Source organism: Stegodyphus dumicola, chromosome 10, assembly GCF_044657685.1.
Source record: "Stegodyphus dumicola isolate Sdum_Otavi_A_Nest chromosome 10, ASM4465768v1".
NCBI lineage: Eukaryota > Metazoa > Arthropoda > Arachnida > Araneae > Eresidae > Stegodyphus > Stegodyphus dumicola.
In genome coordinates, this window is record NC_140777.1 from 59,426,171 (window position 1) to 59,452,197 (window position 26,027).

A 26,027-nucleotide genomic window follows, 5' to 3' on the forward strand; every position below is an offset into this window, starting at 1 on the left:
CCTTCGAAAATCCCTTTTTATTACACCCTACATACCTACCATAGTGTTGATATGAGCTCTGGTTTCCAAATCCTTAAATCTGGTTGCTTAGTTTACTGAGAGATGAATGAAGCCATTTAAATCTTCATTTAAACACCAATCAATTAATGCTTTCCTTCCCAATTGTTCTAAAGTGTACAGAAACTTCAGAACAGTCGTACCACCAGTAGACAATTTATGGCGTAAAGCACAAAATAAGCGTACTTCCTAATCAACATCCAACACAAATAAGCCTTTACAAATATTTCCCCTCAGTCAAATTCACTGCAATCACACAACTAGTAACGTCATATAACATTCAGCTACTCAGGCTACCATAAATGAAATAACTTGGCAATAAATGAAACAACTTGGTGATAATCCAAGGGGCGTCCTAAAATATAGACTAACCTAAGTTGAAAATTGCATCAAATATTACAAATTTTTAAATTAAATATCCTGCTCAATTTTAATACAGGGTCAAACTGCTTGTGTTTTTAACTTTCATAACGAGTATAAAACTTTCCCAGATTTAAGCATAGGAATCAGGAACTGTGTTAAAGGTTAGATTTCATTGTATGTTCAAAGTTAATTTTTTTTTTTAATTTGAAATTCTCAAAACATGAATATTTTCATCATTTAAATAATTTTGTCACTGGAAGTACATGTCTACGACCACTGATTGTGAAAGTAAAAGGCTTGACAAAAAGTTTTAGGCCGGGTAAGGTGGGTTGGTATAAATATGTTTATATTCTATATGTATTGTATTTGATACCACCATTTGCAATAAAGAAGAGAGGTGCACAACTAAGTGTTATTGCAGTCCTGTATACAAAATTTTAACGTTCTGTGGCTAATGATTGAATTATGCAAGATAAATATCTATGTACAGATGTTGTGAAAAGATTTATTTTACAGTCTGTTCTAGAATAAAAAATTCTTTATTCTGTCCATATGTACTAATGTCACATAAAAAAATAGTCAAAATGGATATATCCACTGAAATCTGAAATTTTTCATGAATTAATGCTTCCTTTCGTTTTCTTGAGATTGAGTCTGTTAGGTATCAGGCACCTCTGCTAAATAGCATTTTATGCCAAACTCACCAAATCCAATGCTTCCTAGCTCCATTTGTTTGGGTTGCCCACTTTGTTTATAAAGTCTAATTACCCGTGACTAGAGTCAGGTGTAACTCTTTACCTAACATAGTCAATGTTATCAGAAGTTCAAAGCCAGTAGCCTGTTCCTCCAATAAACAATTTTCAGGATGTCCCTCAATGAGTATAGCCATCTTGACCACCGTAAGAGCCTTCCTGAAGGTATAACCTTCAGGTCTGTCTCTTCGGGGCTGTATTCTGCTCCATTCTTTGAGACTGCCCTTTTCACCTTTCTCGTTGGGTTTTTCAACCCTAGTACCTTTGGCAATTTTCAGTTCTTGGGCATGTTTCTATTTTAGTGCTCCGGACATTCCCTTTTTGATTTTGATTTTATCTGGAGAAGCAGTCATGCTTTTAATAGCTTCCTTCCTTTCTCCAGATGTTGGGTGACTTGAATAGAGGTCATTTCTACTTCTTCAATTGATTTCCTCTGGGTTTCCTTGTTTTGAGAAGAAATGTCTACCTCAGAGGTCTTGCCTGCAAAAGCAGAATTTCTAGTTATATTGTCATATTCCGCCATATATAAATTATAAAAGAAAGTACAAGGTAAAAAGATCTATCCAATATTGCCTGTTGCTGTATAAGACAAAATACTCTAGAAGTAGCCTAGCATTCTAGAGGCTCCGTTAAGACACTGTGATAAGGTCGCATAAAGGAAGAAGAAACTGAAGATTAATATGGACAAGGATGTCTCGTGAGCATAAGATGAAAATTATTATTATTTAACTTCCGAATACATTTTCAATAGTTATTAAAATAGTTGTTATTAAAATAATTAAATTGTTGTCAATGTTAAACATGCAAGCTCAAGAGCCATGTATTGCTCTTGCACATAAAATGTATAGAATTTGATTATTTGATTTTAAGAAAAAGATTTAGGCTTTTCTCTTGTTGATTGTATGTAGCCATTTTTTGGGATGTTCAATAAAATTTTCATGTGGTGTTCCATCATTAGCGTTTTCATTGGAGTTCAACACCACACCATTGAAGCATTAACACTACACCATAACTACAGTGTCATTCACCCTAGGCACGGGTTGCATAACACTAGTGTAACAGGAGAGAGTTTGTGGCTTCTTATTTATTATTTGAATCTATGCTGTCAGATAATACAGGACATCGGCTATGTCCCACCTGCCAGCATGCCTGATAGCCACTGAAGCCCCAGGGTGCTTTTCCCTGACTTCATACAAGAAAGTAAAAAGTAATTTATGCATTATGTAAATACCTGGACTTGAGTACAAGCAATTTTAATCTCATAAAAATTCTACACAGTTGTTCCCTGAAATAAAAATATATTTTCTTAACAGTGAGAAAAATTGAAAATTGTATGTATATAAATAAACTCGACCGAAAATACTTTCAAGGACTTCTTTCAATTTATTATATAGTTCTGAATTTTTATAATTGAAGTTGCTTTAGAATAATCTTATCTATTCTAAAAGTTAATTAATATTCTTTCATTGCCTTAAAATTTTACAAAACTTGCAGCAGTATTTGTTTTAAAATATGTTCTAGTAGCAGAAAAAAAAAATTCTACACCAATAGGCAACAATCTTTTGTGCACATTAAAGCTTGGCAGCATCTTTGTTTTGATTATAATAAGCTACGCTTACAATATACAGTCAAAAGTCTTTAATCCGGACGTCCATAATCTGGAATGATCTATAATCTGGACCTCAAAGCTACAAACTTTCTGCGCATGCGTTTACGCATATGCATACAGTCAAAAGTCGTTAATCCAGACTCGTCGGGACTTCGGTGATTCCGGATTATAGATCATCAGTTTAAATCTGGTAAGATGGCATGCAGAAATTATAAAATTAAAAATATGAAACCGTAATTTATGAAATAAAGAACAATTATGATCTAAAGGGTATCAAAATTTTTAAAAAAGCTTAATATTTATTTGTTTACTTTATTAAACATTTCTTTCAATGTAAGTTGTTTAAGTTACTTCGTTTTATGTGATAATACTTTCTCTTTAATTCTATAAACAGACATAATTTCTTCTTCAGTTACAAAGTTCCGCTGTTAAAGTCCTATAATTGCTGTGTCGAAAATACCGACTAATTTGTCAATTGAAATTTTTTCGTTTTCATTAACCTCTGTTACTTTCTTCGCTATAGGAAGCGAATTATAATGACGAGGAATTTGATTCAAAGATGGAGTACATCGAGATGAAATACTACATTTAATAAGGAATTATAAGCCAAATAAAATGAAAACATCTGCTCTGAAGATAAGGATAGTGCTGACAGATCAACTTCCAATTCATTGCTCGGCGTTAAAGATAAACAAACGTTAAAGTTTAGATAAACAAAGGATATGCCTTTATCCATTTTTTGTAGCAATTCCACTTTTTGCTTAATGAACTTCGAAACATACTTTCGCTTTGTAGATCATTTACATATTAATAAATATATATCAGAAATTCTATTTGACATAATCGAAAGTTCAAGCTTACTTTTATAAAATTGCTCTAACAGTCTGCAAAAAATAATAAGCCGGATCCAATTCGAAGATTAAGAAACAACACAATCTGCAACATTAACTGAAATAGATAATTAAATAAGCTCCGTCCGTTATACGTTAAATGCACACTCATAAATGTATTTTGCACACGCGCACAAGGATATTCTCAGCCGTAAAGGCCTTCGCATCAACGTGACGCATGCGCAGAAAGTTTGAAGCTTTGAGGTCCGGATTATGGGTGTCCGAATTAACGACTTTTGACTGTATTATGCATGTGCGTTTAATGTATCACGGACAGTATAAGCTAGGCTAAAATTATCTAATTATCTATTTCAGTTAATGTTGCAGATTGTGTTGTTCCTTAATCTTCTAATTGGATCTGATGTATTATTTTTTGCAGACTGCTAGAGCAATTTTATAAATGTAAGTTTGAACTTTTGATTATGTCAAAAAGAATTTCCATTTCTAGAGCTGCCAAAGGATCTACAAAGTGAAAGCATGTTTCGATGTCCATAAAAAAAAAAAAAAGTGGAATCGCTGCAAAAAAGGGATAAAATCATATCCTTTGTTTCTCTAACCATTCCGAAATCTGTTTATCAATTTCACGCTGCTCTACAGGGGGGGGGGATGTTGCAGCGCACAATGAACTGGGAGTTGATATGTCAGCACTTTCCTTAACTTCAGGGCAGATGTTTTTATTTTGTTCGGCTTATAATTCCGTACTAAATGTAGTATTTCATCTCGATGTACTCCGTCTTTGATATGATTTAAATCAAATTCCTCGTCATTATAAATATCACGAATACACATCAAACAGTTTTCTGGTTGCAATTTTCTAATTTCGACTATGCATAATGTATGCTTTACGCATGCGCACATTGAAAGAAATGTTTAATAAAGTAAACAAATAAATATTAAGCTTTTTTTGTAAATTTTGATACCCTTTAGATCATAATTGCTCTTTATTTCATAAATTACGGTTTCATATTTTGAATTTTATAATTTCAGCATGCCATCTTACCAGATTTAAACTGATGATCTATAATCCGGAATCACTGAAGTCCCAACAAGTCCGGATTAAAGACTTTTGACTGTACCACAATCTAGGAAATGACTCAATAATATAATTATTGTAACCTATTTGTGTTGCTATGCTACCAACATATTTCCACTGAGAAATCTAAAGAAACCGCATGCAAAGAATATCCACAGATGATGCACGTGATTAAAAATGTTTTTCAGTTATTCTGTAAGTTTTGACTAAAAAAAAAATTCAAAAAAAAAAAAAATGGCAAAAAATTCGTTCAAAAAAATGGCGAGATTTCTTTAAATCTTCACTACATTATGTAGGGAATAGTTTTTCTGTATGTGTAATTATTTTGTTCTAAAAAAATTCATATTTTATTTAACATGTCCTTCTTTTGTAGCCATTTATACCTGAAGAATATTTCATTCACAATTATTTTCCTTCTACTGAGATTGCTGTGGGAATACCTATTTGTATTGGAGTTATTATGAGTACTGGATTAGGTAAGTTTCTTCAGAATTTCTTATTATCCCACCACAAAACAATAAATAACAATTTGTCAAATCTTGGCTCTCATATTGGCAAGAAATCAAAAATTGCCACCTTAGTAGCTGTATCAAAATGTAAACAGCAGTTTAATTTTTAAATCATGTTAGGAAATTTTGCACTTTTGCTTGAACTATACAAATACATCTTATAGATTACAAAACATAATAGATATTCCTCAAATTTTGAGGAGAAATATAAATATGATAAATGATAAATGAATAAAGGAAATACTACAAATGATTCAATGAAAATAAAACTGACACTGATTCACTAAGTAAAGGGAAATTTAGTGGGACATGGTATTCTTCATATTGCTTAGGTATTAAAAAGTATGAGGTATTTGTATATTAGAGGGCATCCATAAATATTTCATCAGAAATGGCATCCTCAGCTCTGATTTTTGGGAGCATTCAGTAACTCTTGTGTTCTGGATTTTCACAGAAATATTAAACTCTATTTCTTTTCTTTTTTATGTTCTCTCTCTTTTGGGTTGGGCTAAATCACCAGCAATGAAGTTTATGGCTTTGGTAAAGGATTCCGTTGATTTGCATGTGAAAAATCATTTCAGTCTCTATTTTGTATATTTTCTATGATCATTTCCCATCATATGGCGAGAGCTTAAATTTCTTTTCTAATCTTTGAATTTTTTCTCAGGTCTCTCATCGACAACAGAAATTTCTTAAATAACATCCTCAATTTCTGTTTTGATTTTTTCCTCAACATTGGCCATTCATTTGATTCACAATTTTCTCTTCCACAGTGGCAATGTATTCATTAATTTCAGTAATATTTGCTGTGATGGAATTCTTCATCTCAGAGAGGGCCATTGAGGTACTTCCCTTCATTTTAGTGGAATTCGCTGCTACTTTCTTTCTCATCTTTGATGCATTCACTTTGACTGTATTCTTCATTTTGATGGAACTTCTAGTGATCATTCCTCTCATATCTTCCTGGTTACTGGCATTTGAAGAGATCCCACTTCTAGAGGTGTATAGCGTATTATTTTTGACATCTGAACAAAATCTGAATATCCTTAAAAAATTCCATGGATTCATGAATCTGTTTTATCAGATTATATACCCATATACACAGGATGGAACTATATCTGCACATTAATTTTCCCATGTACTTCGTGTGTATTGGTCTGCTCTGTGTGGTATTCCAAGAAATCGTCTGCCAAAATTGAAAATTCCATATGAATGTAACAGTTCCTTTCATTTGCAATCTTAAGGTTTGGTTTTCTTTGGGAATACAAACAAATGTCCAGACTTTTAATACTTGTAGCGAATTATCACTGATTCTGACAAAATCCTGAAAAGATTAAAAGTTAATCTTTGATTAGATCAGACTATTAATAGAAGATCACGTCTCATGCGTGACAAACTCTGCCAGTTACTTGTGGTGAGATAACTTAAAATAACTATCATATTTAAGTTTAAATTAAATGATCTAGTAGTCCAAGATTACACAATTCAAATTAATGTGAAGTTGGCTTAAAATTTGTTACCAGCATAACAATATAAATATTGGTTACTATAATGCAAAGCCAAATAATACAATCTTATCTGAGCTGGCTCAAGCCTAAAAACGTGGTCTCGAGAGGCAAAACACACTCTAAAATAAACCCCAAAACCCTCCTTTAAATGCTATCTCATTCTACCTCATTTACGTTCTGGTAGGGAAACAGAAACAAGAAGCGAGATAAAGAACTGAAATAACTGGTTGGTGAAAAAAAATGCTAATAACTGTACAGTTTTCCCCCTCAAAATTTAGGTATTTGTGATGTTTTTTAGTGACCTTGATAAGGTTTTAAATACTAAACCTAACTGGAGCCAACTTTTTACGATCAGCAACTTGCGAACTAAGTTATAGACCATTTATCACAGCATCTGTTTTTATAAAGTGCTGAACATTTAGAAGCATGACTCTTCTATTCATCCAGCTATCTAGAAGGAAAAATAGCTTATAACATAGAAGAAAATCTTTGTTTGCACAAATAGGTTGTGCATGAAGGCAATAAATTTTAATAGCTTTATTTAAAATGCCTTTAAATTCTTTCTTTCAGTTCAGCCAAACATTAACAAGTGTGTTGTTTTTGAAATCTTCACTTAGAGTTCGGTCACAGGAAATTTCTATCAAATAATCTTTCTCTTCACCATATAAAATTTCAGATGCATTTGAATAAAATGGATAATCTTTGGGAAAATACATGTTGAAATTATTTATCAATGAAAAACAATGATTTTCAGTATCGGATGCTAATTCATCTTTTATTTTTCAAATTATTTTTGATTAGAAAACTTTCTAAAAACGGTAAAAAGTTAAAAATATTATTATCCAATTCTGTGATAATAATCAAGAGTTTTTTATATATATATATATATATATATATATATATATCATTGCATTTTATCTCTAATGGTAAACAAATTAACACTTTGTCCTTGTAATCTTAAATTTAGTTCTTTGAACTTTCCAAAAATATCAGCTAATTATGCTAAATGAGCCAACTGTGATTCACTAAATAAACATGTTTGCAATTCAAATTTTGAATGACAGAGGAAAATTTGAATTTCTCATCGAAGCTCAAAAACATGATTGAAACTTTGCCTCAGGATAACCACATTACTTTGGAATGTAACAAAAACATTTCATGTTCACTTCCCATTCTCTTGGTTTAAAATCGTAAATATTTTTGAATTTAAAGCTCAGCTTTTATTAAATTAACAATTTTCACAGCTCCATTCAAAACAATTTTCAAGTTTTTCAGGAATTGTTTTGGCTATTACAGCTTCATGATGAATGGAGCAGTGAGTAAATTTAGTTTCAGGCGAGACTTTCTTTAAGACACAATAACAGGCCGAATAAATACTAATTCAGAAGTCAAACAACAAAAATCAGCGTTATATTCACAAAATTTTCACAGGACTAGTTTCGATGGTTTTACCGAACCATCATCTTCAGCTGCAAAACCGCAAATGAACAAGATAGGAAATAATGATTAGATAAGATAAGAAAGCCTGGACAAGAATAAGCAAGTGGCGCCATCTGTTGGCGAAACCAGAACTAAAACATAATTTCTCTAAAAGCCGAAGGCAAATTTGGATTGGAATTAGGATCGTTAACTAGAACAGAAAGATTTTTATGAATGTGAAATGCCTCTAGAAAATCCAGTTCTCCAATGGAAGATGTTTTTTGAATAATTTTGGCAGCAGAAAAATTGAAAGTGTGATTTTCGGACCAACAATGTTGAGCAACAGAAGACTTCTGTGTTTCCTTTTTTCTAACATATGCCTCATGTTCTTTGACGCGAAATTTTAAGGCTCTCTTAGTTTGACCAATGTAAATTAAACCACACTGGCAAGGAATCCTATAAATACCCCAGGAATTCATATCCGGAATGGTGTCCTTGAGTATAGAAGTTGGAATTTTATTGATGGGAGAATAAACAACCCGAAAGTTAAATTTCTGCAAAATATGTGCAACTTTATAGCTAATTGATGGAAAGAAGAGAATGACAACAGAATTTTTGTAATCTCCTAAAATAAGAGTGTGGCTTTTAGTGTGTTGAGATGACAATTTTTTAACTGCTTGATTAATAATGTTGGGTGAAAAGCCCCTGTCAATAGCTATTGCTTTTAAATAATTTAGTTCTTCATCAAGGGCTAGTTTGGAGGAGCAAACTTGAAGAGCACGGAAAACATAGGAATAAAATGAAGCTAACTTTTGTTTAGTCGGATGACATGATTTAAAGTGTGGTGGAAGGCAAACCGATGAAGGTTTACGGTAAACTGTAGTACTGAAGTTGGATGTGTTACGTGTGACCAGAATGTCGAGAAACGGAAGAGAATTGCAAGTCTCAAGTTCAAAAGTGAACTGAATAGCAGGATCAATAGAATTCATTGTTGAAAGAACTTTTATTTAAATCATCTTTATTACCTTCAAACAGGGTAAAAGTATCGTCTACGTAGCGGAACCATGCCGGGAAGTTTAAAATTTCAAACAATTTTGATTCATAATAATGCATGTAGATATCAGCCAGGATGGGACTGAGGGGGCTTCCCATAGCTAATTATAACTAATCCCTCAGTTTGCTTGTAATATTTATTTTGGAAAACAAAATGTGTTTGTTTCAAACAAAGTTGAGTGAGAGAAATTAGCTCATCAATTTCGATGCAAGAGAAATAAAATTCGCGAAGTCTGGTTTCTAGACATCTTAATGCACCCTCCACTGGGACATTGGTGAATAATGATTTTACATCAAAAGAAACCATGAGTAAATTACTAGGAGAAATGTTTTTAACCTTTTTTACAAACTCTATTGAATTTTTTATGGTGTAAATGTTATTGTCTAATAGAGTGGAAAATCTAGAAACTAAATATTTAGCTAATGGATACGAGGCAGTACCTAAATTTGATACAATAGGGCGGAAAGGAATACCACTTTTATGAATTTTGGGAAGAGCATATAATCTGGCACAATTCGCAACAGATGGGATAAGCGAATGTTTTAAGTTGCTTGAAATGATTTGCGAAGATTTGATCGCAGTTTTTATTTTGGATAAGTCCGAAGGTGAAGGATCTTTAGGGATCGGATTATAGGGTCCTTCGTTTAAGAGTTTAGTGACACCATCGATGTAAGTGTTCTTATCCATGACGACTATCTGGCCACCTTTGTGAAATGATAAGATGCCTAATCATTTCTTTCTGTGAATCTGAAACTTTACTGAACTTGAAAGCTTTTTCGATAGGTGCCAAAATCTTTGGAATCGAGGGTTTACAGGTTGTTTGAAACAAACACATTTTGTTTTCCAAAATAAATATTACAAGCAAACTGAGGGATTAGTTATAATTAGCTATGGGAAGCCCCCTCAGTCCCATCCTGGCTGATATCTATATGCATTATTATGAATCAAAATTGTTTGAAATTTTAAACTTCCCGGCATGGTTCCGCTACGTAGACGATACTTTTACCCTGTTTGAAGGTAATAAAGATGATTTAAATAAAAGTTCTTTCAACAATGAATTCTATTGATCCTGCTATTCAGTTCACTTTTGAACTTGAGACTTGCAATTCTCTTCCGTTTCTCGACATTCTGGTCACACGTAACACATCCAACTTCAGTACTACAGTTTACCGTAAACCTTCATCGGTTTGCCTTCCACCACACTTTAAATCATGTCATCCGACTAAACAAAAGTTAGCTTCATTTTATTCCTATGTTTTCCGTGCTCTTCAAGTTTGCTCCTCCAAACTAGCCCTTGATGAAGAACTAAATTATTTAAAAGCAATAGCTATTGACAGGGGCTTTTCACCCAACATTATTAATCAAGCAGTTAAAAAATTGTCATCTCAACACACTAAAAGCCACACTCTTATTTTAGGAGATTACAAAAATTCTGTTGTCATTCTCTTCTTTCCATCAATTAGCTATAAAGTTGCACATATTTTGCAGAAATTTAACTTTCGGGTTGTTTATTCTCCCATCAATAAAATTCCAACTTCTATACTCAAGGACACCATTCCGGATATGAATTCCTGGGGTATTTATAGGATTCCTTGCCAGTGTGGTTTAATTTACATTGGTCAAACTAAGAGAGCCTTAAAATTTCGCGTCAAAGAACATGAGGCATATGTTAGAAAAAAGGAAACACAGAAGTCTTCTGTTGCTCAACATTGTTGGTCCGAAAATCACACTTTCAATTTTTCTGCTGCCAAAATTATTCAAAAAACATCTTCCATTGGAGAACTGGATTTTCTAGAGGCATTTCACATTCATAAAAATCTTTCTGTTCTAGTTAACGATCCTAATTCCAATCCAAATTTGCCTTCGGCTTTTAGAGAAATTATGTTTTAGTTCTGGTTTCGCCAACAGATGGCACCACTTGCTTATTCTTGTCCAGGCTTTCTTATCTTATCTAATCATTATTTCCTATCTTGTTCATTTGCGGTTTTGCAGCTGAAGATGATGGTTCGGTAAAACCATCGAAACTAGTCCTGTGAAAATTTTGTGAATATAACGCTGATTTTTGTTGTTTGACTTCTGAATTAGAGACTTTCTTTATTTGAGAAATAACACTAAAATATTTTCCTGTTAAACTTGAGCTCTGTCACTGCATATGGCAATGCAATTATTCCAAAGAATGTCATTTTCAGACATAAAATTGTAAATTACTTTGAAAATTTCATTTGCAGTTCCTCTACTGTGAAGAGATTCAAAGAGAGAAAAAAAAAAAAAAATACTCTTCGGCAATTCCTTTATCTTCTTCAAAATGTATGTAAACTAATAATTGAACAAAGTTTGTTGCATCAGTACTTCCATTCAATTGCATTGCAAAATACTCATTGTGTTTTATTTTTTGAATAAGTGTCTTTTTTATGAAATTTGCTATTTCTTGAATTCTTTGACATAGTGTATCATTTGACAATGCAATATTATAAAGTTCATTAGCAGTTTTTCATTGAATAATGTTAAAGCAATATCTTTAGCTGCTGATAATGTAAGGTTTTCTCCAATAGTTTGAGTGTGCCCAGTCTTGGCAATTCTTATGCTTACTAGGTAACTAGCTTTCAAAGCTTTTTCACTTGAAGCAACAAAATCTTTCGTTACTTGTGTACTATTTTTTAACTCCGACAATTTCCTCTTAAACTATTCTTCAGAGTATCCTTTAAATTGCCATGCTTAGATTCAAGTTGTCTTTTAAGAAATAATTGTTTTATACTTTGTTGGATAATAGTTCACCACAAACAACACATTGAGGTTGAGAGTCCTTTTCATCTCCCTTCCAAATAAACCGAAATGATAAATAACTTTCATCATATTTTCTATAAGAAATTTTTCTTTTCTTTTCAATATTCTTAGTATTAGTAGATTGTCCTGGATTAATCACCTGTGAATCATCACTTTTCCGCTTAGTCAATCTTAGCCATTTTTCCATTTTGAAAAATGTAGCTTTGTTTCATTATTTTTTCACAAATATTTAAATGCACAGTATATTACGAGTTCTTCAAAATCAAACGAAGATATTCTCAAATTGCGTAGAAAAGTAAGGAATACCAAGCAACAAGAAGACAAACGACATAAAAAAATTATTGTAGTTGAAAATAGAGCAATATGACCCCGGGAATAGTGGCGACATGAAGTGTAGACATGCTAATAAATCATTCAACTCTAAAAGAATTAATTATGTACTGTTATCTTTTTATATAAACTTATTTTTATTTCCTATTAAATACAACATCCATTTCTATTACTCCCTTTAAAAAAATCATTTATGACAAATTTTGTTATGTGTATGGTTAAAAGAATATTTGTGAAAATAAAAATGGATTATTTTGCTAAAGTCTCTGGGTGCCTATTGACCTTAAACACAGCTCAAATTGCATAAATTTACAAGTGTTAAAGAAAATACATAAACAGGATTTGGGGGTATTTAATTTTTGAATTTAACAGTTAAAAATACTTTGTTTCTGTGCACAGCACCTATTTTTCTCATGCGTACCACCATTTGAGAATTGCTGAGGTAAAGCATCAAAGACGATGTTTTCTTTCCTGGAAGTATGCTTAATTATAAAGTTATGTCCTTGGAGTTTAAGGGCCCATTTTATTGAGTTTCGGTGGTAAATTCATCCCAAAGTACAAATGACCGACAGAGCATAATCTGAATAAATTTTAGTAGGTGCTTTCCCAAAATACACTGAAAATTTTTGTACCACTAAAAGAACTGCTAACTTTTCACTTTCCATGTTCGTATATTTCCTTTGCATTGGATTTACTGAAATAAGTTATGAGCTGTTCATTTTACATAAGTGCTGTGCCAGCTGCACATAATCTGATGCATGTGGCAATTTCTTAAGTCTCATCTTCAGGAAATTTCAAAACTCAATTAAAGTTTTTCGAACGCTATGTTTGCTTTGGCTGAGCAAATAAATCTGGCCTTCTTTTTCTGTAATTTTAAAAGCAGTTTGGTTATCTGTGCAAAATCCTTGCTAAGTCCTATAATAAGGACACAAGCCTAATGATGAGGTCAACTTTTTTGCTGTATTCGGTGACAGGTAATTTTTTATTGCAATTAATTTGGAATAATCGATTTCAATTCCTTTTTGAGACATCTTTGAGCCCCAGTAACAAAGTTCCTTTATGGCCAGTTTGCATTTTGATGCATTTATTTTTAATTTTGCGTTGTTTAGAAGTGAAAAAACTTTGTGCAAATCCCGAATATGTTCATCTACAATTTTGATGGTTATAATTAATTATATGATCTAAGTAAATATAAGTATTTTTCATAAGGACAGTATTAGTATAATGTTCAGTAACTTCTAAAACATGGTCAGAGCTCCGCATAATTATTTCCTTGGTTGTTCCTTGATTTAAGTAATTGTTTTCAAAATGTTTCTTCAGTAGTTTTTAGTGATTATTGGTAAAAAAATTGCTTTTTCAGTTCATTAAATTTATTTATATGATTTATATTTTGTAACTTTTTTTATTTTGCACAAAATTTATTGATTCTTTCTAAAATTATTACTTATTATTTCTAACTGCTCATAGCTTTCATTTCCAGTATTTTAGATATAAAGAAAACAAATAAATTCCTCTTTAATAATACCTAATCCTAATATTTTAATCATCCATCACAAATTTTATTATAAATTATGCACAATGAGGGAAATAAGTGGTAGGTGAATAAATAAATGAGCAAAGGAAAGGGTAAACGAAAGAGTAGGTGAGAACTTTCAGTCTTTTACATGATGTCCCATTCTTATCCTCAGGGACAGTGTAGAAGGTGTTGACAAGCTCACAACTACACCATCTATTTTATGGTTCAGTTGCACCCTCTTGTATCATTAATAAATACTGAAGGAAAAATGTAAACTGTCATCATTCATACCAGAAAACGGATCCAATTTTTTTTTATGTATATATATACAGTCAAAAGTCATTAATCCGGACTTGTCGGATTTATAGATCATCAGTTTAAATCTGGTAAGATGGCATGCAGAAATTATAAAATTAAAAATATGAAACCGTAATTTATGAAATAAAGAACAATTATCATCTAAAGGGTATCAAAATTTACAAAAAAAAAAAAAAAAAAAGCTTAATATTTATTTGTTTACTTTATTAAACATTTCTTTCAATGTTTAATAAAGTAAACAAATAAATATTAAGCTTTTTTTTTTTTTTTTTTTTGTTGTTGTTTAAGTTGCTTCGTGTTTTTATGTGATAATACATTCTCTTGAATTCTATAAACAGACATAATTTCTTCTTCAGTTACAAATAAATGTTCAAGTCCTATAATTGCTGTGTCTACCGACTAATTTGTCAATGGAAATTTTTTCATTTTCAATAACCTCTGTCACTTTCTTCGCTATCGGAAGCGAATTATAATGACGAGGAATTTGATTTAAATCATATCAAAGACGGAGTACATCGAGATGAAATACTACATTTAGTAAGGAATTATAAGCCAAATAAAATAAAAACATCTGCCCTGAAGATAAGGATAGTGCTGACAGATCAACTTCCAATTCATCGCGCACTGCGGCGTTAAAAATAAACAAAGTTTAGATAAACAAAGGATATGCCTTTATCCATTTTTTGCAGCAGTTCCACTTTTTGTTTAATGAACTTCGAAATATACTTTCGCTTTGTAGATCCTTTGCATATTAATAAATATATATCAGAAATTCTATTTGACATAATCGAAAGTTCAAGCTTACTTTTATAAAATTGCTCCAACAGTCTGCAAAAAATAATAAGCCGAATCCAATTCGAAGATTAAGGAACAATGCAATCTGCAACATTAACTGAAATAGATAAGTAGATAATTTTAGCCTAGCTTATACCGTCCGTTATACATTAAACGTGCTCTCGTAAACATATTTTGTGCACGCGCACAAGCATATTCGCAGCCGTAAAGGCCTTATGCGCAGAAAGTTTGTAGCTTTGAGGTCCGGATTATAGATCATTCCTGATTATGGGTGTCCGAATTAACAACTTTTAACTGTATATGAAAAGCCAAAGTATATATTTATTTTGTTATTATGTTTGTTTTTTTTTTAAAACCACAGGCTTTATTTAGTTTCTTTCATCAGCTTCTGTGTCACTGAGGCAGTAATTGTACAAATGCTTACCATGCTAGGAGATGGCATCACAGCACAGTATTTTTTCCTATGTGTTTATTTGTATAGCATGAAGTATATCCATGTACCAGATTGCTTTAGAATTCATCAATTATTTGTGTGATTTTTTTGAGGGGGTATTCTACTTTTTTTGATTTTATGAACCTGTGTTTGTAAATTAATGAACTTGATTATTTATTTTATTTATTTATTCATTATTATTTTTTTTAAGGTTTTTATATTATCAAAGAAATGCTGAAGACAACTGTAAATCACAGTACAAAAATGTAAAATTCTATTGATTTAAGTTAAATAAAGGATGAAATGTAATGTTAAAAATGAAGTTTTGTTTTTCCTTCTGTACATAAGAACTGATTACACTTTCAACGGTAACATTGTTCTGAATTTAAAACTTTTTTTTAAAAATATATATAGATATATGTGTGTATGTATAATGAAAAATAAAATAAAAAATAAGTGCCTTTAAAATCCATACCATACTCAATTTGGAGTAAATAACATGCAACATACATATATTACAATGTCACAAATTTTTTTATTTTTGAGCATTTCTTACATATTTGATGTTGAAAACTCAATTATGATGTTTACTTTTCTTTTTAAGACTGGTCATTTCATTTAGAGAATCAAGGAGGTCTATGTAGTTTGATAAAAATATAAAAATTAGGATTTGTTCATTATTATTTATAAAAAGCACTTCAAATATATAAATTTAATTTACAATACTTGTTACATAAATGTAGTACTTTTCTTGATACATATCATCTAACCTGGACATATCGCCAAATATGGTTAATATTCCATTATCGGGGTTAGCGCCAAACTTGGTGACAGTTTTTTATTTGCCGCAATTTTGATTTGGTTGTGGTTTCCAGCTGTATGTTTTCTTGTGCCATTCCTATGATAATTAACAATGCTAGACACTGTAATTTTTCTCCTTGCCAATGTTCTCTCTTTTGTTGAGGAGGTGTAGATAGCATTTTTATTATTTTCATGTTAATTTGAATCCTAACAGTGGTATTCATACTTAAACAACAGAATATATATAGGGGTCAGTAAAATAGAGAAATAGCAGCAACGTGGTACAACTTGTCATCAACTAATAGAGGAATATAAAAGCTGAGATAATCTGCAGGTAATAATAATCGGTTTGATACCATTTCAAATGCAAATATCAAACAATAACTGCTGAAAATAAAAATTAAAAGATTTAATTGTCAAAAGATGCTCTAATGGATCATTAGCAATACTGTGGCTATGGCATGGTTTTCACCAAAGGGAACTAAATTTGAAGAAAAATTATAAAATCTTTCTAAGACGATCAGCTACTGACAGTGGAAATGGTCATTTTAGAAAGGCAAAATTCAATCCTAATGTTTAGCTTATGTTTTTAGAAATATTAGTTACTTTCGGAAAAGGTGGTCTTCATGACAGAGTTTATTATATCTGTTTGTAACGAAAGTTTTCTGCCAAAAAATATTCTTAATAAGTTAGAAAAAACATGAAAACAGTATCTTTAGTCTGGTTTCCACCCAGATCCATGTTTTCCTGCCAACAATTTCATAACTTTCTGTCCCAGAAACTTGGTAGCCACTAGTCCAAAAACAGATCAACCTCATTTCATACTTCCTATGCAGAATGGAAGATAGCACCAGCAATATGTAGCTGCAGGTATGAAAAAAAGGTAGACGTCCGAAGGAGCGATGTTGAGGCTATATGGTGGGTGTGACAAAAAATCCCATTCGAGTCTAACTGGTGAATGCAGACACATGCGCTTGCATTATGTTGATAGAACATTACCTTTTTGCGCACGAGCTCAGTTCGACATTTTTTCTTGATAGTAGTGTCAACGTGGACAACATCTGTCTGTACACGCCACTGTTGAGGGTTTTTACCTTTTTCCAGATACTGTTTGAGGATAATACCACAGCAACCCCACCAAATACAAAGCATGATCTTTATATTAGTCAAAACTGAGTTTTGTGAATCTGCTGACTGGTGTACCGGCCGCAAATCAACTCTTTTTTCGGCCTGTGTTGTTGAAGTCAAACCACTTTTCATCACAAGTGGCAATCCAGTCCAGAATTTTGCCTTTGCGTTGATATTCGAGCAGATTAGTGCAAGCCCGAACACATCTGTCTTTATTTGCTTGAGTCAGCTCATGCGGCACCCAGTGATTGAACTAGTACGTCAAACTTTTGCAATTCATAGCGCAACTAATGGACATGGCACTGATGTCTAACTCCTTAGCAAGCTCTCGAGTGGTTGCATACTGATCTTCTTCTACAAGTTCTCGCAGGCAGGCCTCATCAACATCAGTACGCTCTGTTTCTTGAATGTGATAGTCCTTGTATTTGAACTTTCAGTACCAAACCTTCATAGTGTCATATGATACAACATTAGTATGTAAAGCCGTATACATGATTTGGTGACATTCTGTAGCTGACTTTTTGCAACTTAACTAGAAGTAAATGATGGTTCTAATCTGGTAACGTGATAGTTCCATTTCAGACACCTAGTACTTAATAATAACTATATTTGTTTACAAATTTCACAACACAAGTGTTCTAAAGCAAGTCTCTTTCTTTCAAGTGCTAAAAATCGTTTGACAAAATTTGATAAACATGCCAATGCAAACTGTTTGCGCAGGCGATATCTACGGTGAAGGGAAACTTTCGTAAAACCTGATATTTTGAATGCGAAGACTGACGAGTATAATTATGCAATGATTATTTTTTATGGTACTGGAAAACATTTATTAATCTGATGGATGTCATAATGAATAAATGACTAATTAAAATATTTTTGTCTCTAAAAGCACACAAAGCTACCAAAATAAATTTCTTTTTGGTTTATATATCATTTTGAAATTTTATATCATTCCACTTCGGAATGACAGCTGTGTTTCATATTTCTAGAAATGAGAGCATATAGAAAGAATTTTTTTTGTAATTATTTTTTATTTTGTTTGAAAATATATTATCTGATAAATTAAACATGGAGGGGATCAAAATTTTAGAATTTTGGTAGTGACAATTGATCAGCACCTTTTAGTAAAAGGACTTCACGTGTTGCATGATGAAGCGGAATGATTTGCTATATAGAGGCCAGCTTTCTGTACTCCTTGCGTCTCTAATTTAAACTTAAAATTACTACATCAGTACACTTTTCTTCAAATTCTTTCATGTAACACGAGAACATTCATAAAGACAAACTAAAATGTTGTGTAAGAATCGTAAGAAAATAAAAAATTCTTGTGGTCTATCACTAGTAGATTGATTATAGCACGTCTAAAGTAACTAAAAGAACATATGAAACCCTGCTTGCCTATTTTCATATAAACCTTTTCTCATTTGAGCATAAATCCGACAGCAATAAAATAGTGTGCAGTTTCAAAAGAATAAAAATATACTTGAAAATGTTAATGTCTAAAAAGATGTAAAACTATCTAGTCCCACTAGCCTATTCAGTGGCATGCTGCTCTTAAATAGTGTCTTGCATAATACTGTTGTTACAAAACTGGCAGGACACAAGCAATTATATTCAGAGACAGTTCAGCTACATATTTGTTGCAAAAATTTCAAGATTTGGATTATTTGAAGCCTGAATTTATACTATTTAAATAACAATCAAAAACAACATGAATAACGCACCAGAATATCTATAAATGGAGCTAAATAGTTTATGATGTAATATAAATCTTATTCAAAGATTTGAAGATACAGATTTGATTAAATTTCATTCATACTTGCCAAATAATAGATGAGAACAATAAAAATACTCATTTTATTTTGTTAGGTTGTTTGAATATGGGGAAGCTGCAAAGGCTATCTGCCTAAAGGAAGGGATGTCTTTGTGGAGGATTTTCTGAGGGAAAGTGGCTCATATTCATGTACACATGAGCAAAACTAACCATGAAGCCAGCCTGTTCACTTAAGTTAAAATTCAAACCAGGTTGAACTACCAGTATTAGCAGTCATAACACCTTAGCCACAAGTGGGTATTTTATTTGAGAATATACAAATAATGTGAATGCCTTTTTCAGTTGAAAACTAATAAGAAAAGAACTTGATGAACAGATCAGCATCTATAATCTGTTATAAAAATAATTTCTGTCCAAGGCTACAAGCTATATAAGAATTGAAACGCCATCGAGTATCAAACTATAATAAGAAATGAAGTTTATTATTATTTACCTATAAACATGTGCATTTTTTCAGCCTTGAAAAAAACAATAAATAGGAGAAGGAGACTAAGTTGTTATTTATTCTGAAGTTTTGCCTCACTTGGAAATTTTCTGTGGAACTTAAAATGTCTTCAGAATTTTTATGTTAAGTTTCAATTAAAGTAATTTATTAATTAATTAAATATATTATAAATGTCAGTCTAAAAATTTAGTATTTAGCTGTCAGTATATTTGAATTACAAAGTGTAACCAACAAAAATGTCTTAAGGTGTCAAATGTTAGATTTCCTGTTGATAATAAATTTGAATTTTTTCCTTTCCATATATTATTATTATTTTGTTTGTATGTTCTGATAAATATTTAGACTGCCCCCCCCCTTTTTTTGTGTGTGTGTGTGTGGAGGGGGGTGTTCAGGGGATTTGGTACCCCCAAAATTGGTGAAATTAACTATTTTTCAATTTTTTGCTAAAAAAAATACCTTAATGAAAAGAAATTTTGAAATGATCTGACGATAACAAATGGTATAAAGGAGTTTTCAGAAATTTTTTAATTGTTTCATTAACTTATTAAAAATCAGTGTAAAAGAAGAGGATTATAATTAAAAATGACTGCAAATATCAGCAAACTCTGTTTTTATGTATTAACTCATTTATTTTGTAGTGGCCCAGTTATTGCATGAGAAATAATTATTTTTTATTTCAAGTATTTTATATTTTTTCATGTGTTTAATTATTTTATAAAATTAACTTTAATATTTTGTTAATATTCATATTTATATTTTTTATGCTGAATGGCAACAAATAGTTCATATGTATATTTACATTTCGTTATGCTGAATGGCAACTAGTTTTGATACATCATCACTTGGCTTTGGTTTCCAAATGTTGCTAGTCTAGTAGCATCACATTTCGATATCTGGAAAATAAAAGGCAATAAACTTAACTAGTTGTTCATAAGTCATGCTGTTCCTAATCATAATTTAGTTTTGAACATTAGTAGCCAAGGCCAAAATTTAAATACTAAGTGAAGTTGGGACAAAAACAAGGATGGGTTTTGCAAAATAATGGTAAAAAAAATATTATTGAAAATAAAAATGTAAATGAGATCACATTTTTTCAAAGTTTTTACAAAAAAATATACTTTTTTTTTTTTTTTTTTCTCAGAAACAATTTCTTAATTGCAAAATCGATCCTTAAAATTATTAAGAACATTCTAATAAATACAATAGAAAAATTTGGGAAACACATTGAAAATTGTAGGAGAAGAAAGACAATTTAATTCTTAAATTTTTCTTCAAAAACTTTTAATGAAAAAAAATGACAGGTAAAAATTTTTTTTAGCTTAAAATCATTTTGTCTTACAAAACCATTTAATAATATTCGTAAAAAATAGAAGAATTTTCTTAAATTCAAAAGGAACTTAGTTTCATTTTTCGTTTTGTTTAAAAAAAGGGGGGGGCTAACGCCAGCTATTTTCAGGTCATGCATTCTACATGCATGCATTTGTGTTTGAGACCATTAGGCTAGTACATTGCAAACAATGTACTGGAAAACTTTAAGAACTCATTCACTACCTAAATATTAGTGATAACGTTATGAAACAATAAATTTGGAGATGGATTCATGCAGTTATGCAAGTCACAGCTGTGAGAGACTCTAAATTACAAAGGGCCCTTGAATCACTGTCTACAGAGAAAACCCACCCAGTGCTTTTAAAAGATGAGTGATCCCTGGTGGCTCAAGTGATACTTTGATACGAACGTGATTATGCAGGGTTTCTAAGTCCCCCGACTATATATATAAGCTTCGATTCTGCAGAACAAGTGAACAGCATAAAACAAGTAACAAGTAAAAAGCATTACTGCAAAATCCTGATAATTCTTATCATCATTATCTAGTAGATATAACCCCTTAAAAAAAAATTACTATTTACACCAAATATTTAATGTATGTATCAATGGTTTTCATCTAAGTCAAAAGATGGCGACGCGAGTCAATAGGCTATGTTAATAGAGGAAAAGTAAATATTAAACAAAGAGTTGGAATACATCCTTGATGTAAATGTTTCGTATTGTTTTGGTTAAAATGCTATTCTTCAAAAATTATGAAATAAACTATCAGAATTCATGGAACTTGGTAAAAAGTAATATAAATTACTATTATTTCAAAACGGGAGCTATATTTCGGTCTTCTTGGCTACAGAATTTCGGTTAGATACCTTGATACTTTTGTATCTTACTGGTCAGGAGCGTAGCTAGAGGGGGGCATCTGTCCCCGGGCGCAGAATCCAAGGGGCGCCAAACTGATGTTACGGCATTTTAGAATTAAATGTTTTCCATCCTTGGCAAGCAGTAGGGGGCGCGAAATCTTCAGTTGTCCCTGGGCGCCGAAAACCCTAGCTACGACTCTGTTACTGGTCCACAATAAGAGATTTCTTATCCGGGCCAAAAGGCCTGACGGAGTTAAAAAAAAGTCAGCGAAATTTTTTTCCAGGGAAGGCAGAAATAGATGGAGTGCCGCCATCTAGTGAATAATTGAGAAACTAAAATAGGGCAGGTAATGAAGTTAACCAAATGCACAACTACAAAAAACAAAAAGTTTATGAGTAAGAGGGTGGGAATAGGAATTGAGAAAATAAAAGTGATAATGGCATAATATGAAATTATACTTGTGTAAAGTATAAAAATTACTTGATTGATCCAAAACGAAAATTAATTTCTTGGTTGAGAGTGGTAGTTATTATTGCGTCAATTATCAATAGACAATATTAATTAATGCGGAAAGCATTCCAACAGTAACACAGCACTTACCTGAATCATCGGGTTCTTCATTCAGATGTATCCAAAAATACCCAGAGCTTAAATTGCGCCGGAGCGCACCAGAGGCCGGCTCCGGTACTTCTTAGTTTTTGGGATAAATCATAATTCTAGTCGGAGCGCACCGGAGCCCTAAATCAGAAGGCTCTGGCGTTTACGTAGCAGATTTATTTATTTATAAAATTATTTAATTACGTTTATCTTTAACTCTTTAACTATTTTAATAATAATAATTAAATAATTTTATTTAATTAAATAATAATCACTATTTAAATAATAATTGACCATCACTAATTATTAAAATTAATTAAAGAATAATTAACTATTTAATTTTTTAATTATTAATGATTTTAATAGTCATTTTATTTATTTATTTACTTTTGTTCCTCTTTGCTGACGGTCTTCCATAGGGCTCTAGCACTTCTAATTTTAGAAATTAAGCCCTGAGGATCAGCTTTTTAAAACTTTAATCTGTGCACAAGTTATAACAAAGAGGTTATTACAAGAGATGAAAAACTACACATCCATTTTTTAAAAAATTCAAAAAAACAAACTAATTAAAAATAGAACATTGATTATATCAATAAATCCTTGGGCGCGGTATAAAAACTTACGCAATCTTTCCTTATTAGTTCAATCCATTATGCATGTGCACACGCGGTAGTATCACCTATTCCAACAGTTATGACATGTTTTAATTCAGAAGTACTTTTACCCTTTTGAGGAATTTTTGATTATTCGCACCATCCTCAAAAGTCGCCAACTGTCTGGTGTCTTTATGAATTGGAGAAAACACTTGTTCGGCTATCTTAATGTCTGAAAGACACTATTCTGGTTGCAAATAATAATAAAAAATAGGCATTTTATAAGAAGTAAGAAACTTTACTCAACAACAGAAATCCGTAATTTCGTCAGTTTGGGCAAAGCACATGAAGACTGCAGTCGTGAAGGAGTCTCTAATAAAAATTGTTTCATACCCACTTCATATACGAAGAAAACCACAGAAACACACACGCAGACTGCCTATTCGTTTGATACCGAACCCACATCGAACTATGTTAGTTCAGCTCAGCCGCTTTCTAGCAAATATCCAATATATACATTTCTATACCCGATGGATATTGTTTGGCGAGTTGACCCTTAAATATAAAGAGTGTAAATCTGTGTGTGCGTGAACAAGCATGTATGGGTTATCCAGGGCTTAATTTCTAAAATTAGAAAGACCAGGGCCCTATGGAAGACCGTCAGCAATGAGGAACAAAAGTAAATAAATGAATAAAATGACTATTAAAATCATTAATAATTTAAAAATTAAATAGTTAATTATGATCAAAGTAATTATTAATTATTTAACCAATATTAATAATTAATATTTATCGATTATTATTTAATTAATAATTATTATTTAAATAAATAAAAACTAATTATTATTTATTTAAATAATTAAAGACTTAAGTAATTAAACTATTAAAGTTAAATAAAATGTAAAGGAATAAACTAAAATTTAATAAGCGATTTTTTAATATAATTTTATTGCAAAAAATAATAAATAAATAAATAAAAAATTCGAGACAAATTTTCTACTGAAATTGTTGTTCAGTTACATAAAAGGAGTGCCGGAGCCTCAGCGCTCCGCCTACAATTATGATTTATCCCAAAAATTAAGAAGTACCGGAGCCGGGCTCCGGCGCAATTTAAGCTTATCACGTTCTATTATCTATTATCACGTTCGCGACAATACCTCAATAACGAGCGAGCAACCATCTGAAAATGAAACTGCTGTTTTCAAAACGGAAGATATTCGCCGGTTTTTTATGTTTTAGAAATACTGTTCGAGCGTACAGTTTTCCTCATTTATATAAGCGCCCTCATTTAGTGACTTGTTAAAAAAAAAAAAAAAAAAGATGGGATGGCGCAAGAAAGAATATTGAATTGTTTTTTGTATTTAGTTCTCCGCCCCCCCCACTTTAATGCATTGGTATTTTTATTATTCCCACGAATTATATTTTTCGTTGGTTCACAAGATTTTCTCCATGTGTAACGCAAATACGAGCCAGTTTTCTTAGTAAGTCCTCCCCGAAAACATTCTCTCCTTAGGAAGATAACCCTTGTATACTTTTCCATATTTATTTGTTATTATTTTATTATTACGTAGCCATTGGCTCACAAATATTTTGCGCATTAGCATGAATGGCAACATCACTTATGGCGGGTATATTTGTTTCCGTTTATGAAGTTCCTATCTACGTTTACAGATTTTTAATTCTTCAGGTACTTGACGAAAAGAGCTTCTGTGCTTAAAACTCTTAAAAATGACCTCTAAATGTGAGGACATATTGATAGTTTTATCAATGTATAGTATCACAGATAGTAAGCAGTGACGCCGAAGACTCAAGGTCAAAAGATTAAAGTATCTTATCTCATCTGTTATCTCAAGACGTCTTCAAGATTTCGACACTTTTAGTCTGTCAAGAATTGTGTTGCTATCCAGGCAATTTCTTTTGCTGAATTCATAGCTGAAAGCAATACCATCGGCAGAAATTCGATTGAACTTAGATTATGGCATCTTCAAATCATATCGGTAAGTTACTTAATTTTTTAATATGCTGATTTAGAATTCTATCATTAATCGCGTCTGTTGTTGCCTTGACGTTTAAAACGTAATTTTAAGTGAAATTTGGCATTTTTTAATCATCTACACCCACTGACTTCTTTTGCTGAATCCGTAATTTAATACCATCGGCAGAAATTCAATTAAATTTAGATAATGGCATCATCAAATCATATAGGTAAGTTACTTAATAACTCTTTAATACATTAAATATAGAATTCTGTCTCTAATCGTGTCTATTCTTCATTTAATTTTTAATGTACTGAGTGGAATTCGGCATCATTTAATCAACTCCCTATTGACTATCTGTATTCTAAAAAGAAAAATTTAAATAAGAGTGTAGGGGGAGGATTTCAGCACTTTTTCTCCTCCGTAATTAAATGTTCATTAATTAAAATAAAAAAATGTTTTTGTAAGAGAGCAATCTCATTTTTTCTCAGCTGCAGAAGAAATCTAAATTTTCCAGTCCCTGTAATAGTTTGTTCTTATGTTGTGTTTTACTGATTTACATGAAAATGCTAATTTTTTGCTCGCTTATTTTATAAGAACTTACTAAAAATTTAAATTGCATCTTGTTTTATATTTTTTTTTAAATAAAATGTAGTTACCATGGAATGACCCAAATATGATTTAAAAACTATCTTGGTCAATTCTTATATTACTTTATATATTTTCATTTTTGCTATGTATTACCTCTGCTCTCTTCAAACAGATTTTGTTCATATTTTAGCAATATTAAGTGTTTCTGACAAAACTGGACTTATTCCTTTTGCTAAAAAATTGGCACAAGTTGGCTTAAAATTAGTTGCATCTGGTGGGACTGCAAAGGCATTAAGAGATGCTGGATTAGAAATCAGGTAAATGCTTTGCATTTTGCATATTTGGATATATACTGCAGTAAAACATGTTGCTGTTTTAATATGTATCAACAAATTTAAGTGACATTTGAAAAAAAAAAAAAAAAATGCGGATAGAGTAGACTTTAAGGTACCCCTTGTATTATGGCGAAGTTGTTGTTTGATTTATCCCCAAGTTGTTGTTTCTA

General features: G+C 31.6%; 2 protein-coding genes and 1 long non-coding RNA gene across 6 annotated transcripts in view; 2 read left to right on the forward strand and 1 right to left on the reverse strand.

Moving 5' to 3' along the window:
* Positions 1-19,879, forward strand: part of LOC146994973 (uncharacterized) — a 28,399-nt gene extending 8,520 nt beyond the window's left edge. For 2 of the 4 annotated variants that reach the window (XM_085824964.1, XM_085824967.1), the window contains exons 2-3: positions 5,078-5,180; positions 15,582-15,688. In XM_085824964.1, the coding sequence (XP_085681090.1) occupies positions 5,078-5,180; positions 15,582-15,640 (162 nt within the window). In that variant the 3' untranslated portion in view covers positions 15,641-15,688. Of the gene's footprint in view, positions 1-4,658; positions 4,900-5,077; positions 5,181-15,581; positions 15,689-19,168 lie in introns of those variants that run through there. The other 2 variants (XM_085824966.1, XM_085824965.1) reach the window with 2 other exon arrangements.
* Positions 941-24,241, reverse strand: LOC118179281 (uncharacterized). The gene is made up of 3 exons (XR_004756415.2): positions 22,366-24,241; positions 20,378-20,471; positions 941-1,652 (listed from the first exon to the last, which is right to left on the reverse strand). It is a non-coding gene; the product is annotated as an uncharacterized LOC118179281 (long non-coding RNA).
* Positions 24,242-24,794: 553 nt separating this feature from the next.
* LOC118179280 (bifunctional purine biosynthesis protein ATIC) overlaps positions 24,795-26,027 on the forward strand; it is a 54,178-nt gene continuing 52,945 nt past the window's right edge. The window contains exons 1-2 of the mRNA XM_085824963.1: positions 24,795-24,952; positions 25,713-25,839. Coding sequence (XP_085681089.1) covers positions 24,931-24,952; positions 25,713-25,839 — 149 coding nt within the window. The 5' untranslated portion in view covers positions 24,795-24,930. The remainder of the gene's footprint in view (positions 24,953-25,712; positions 25,840-26,027) is intronic.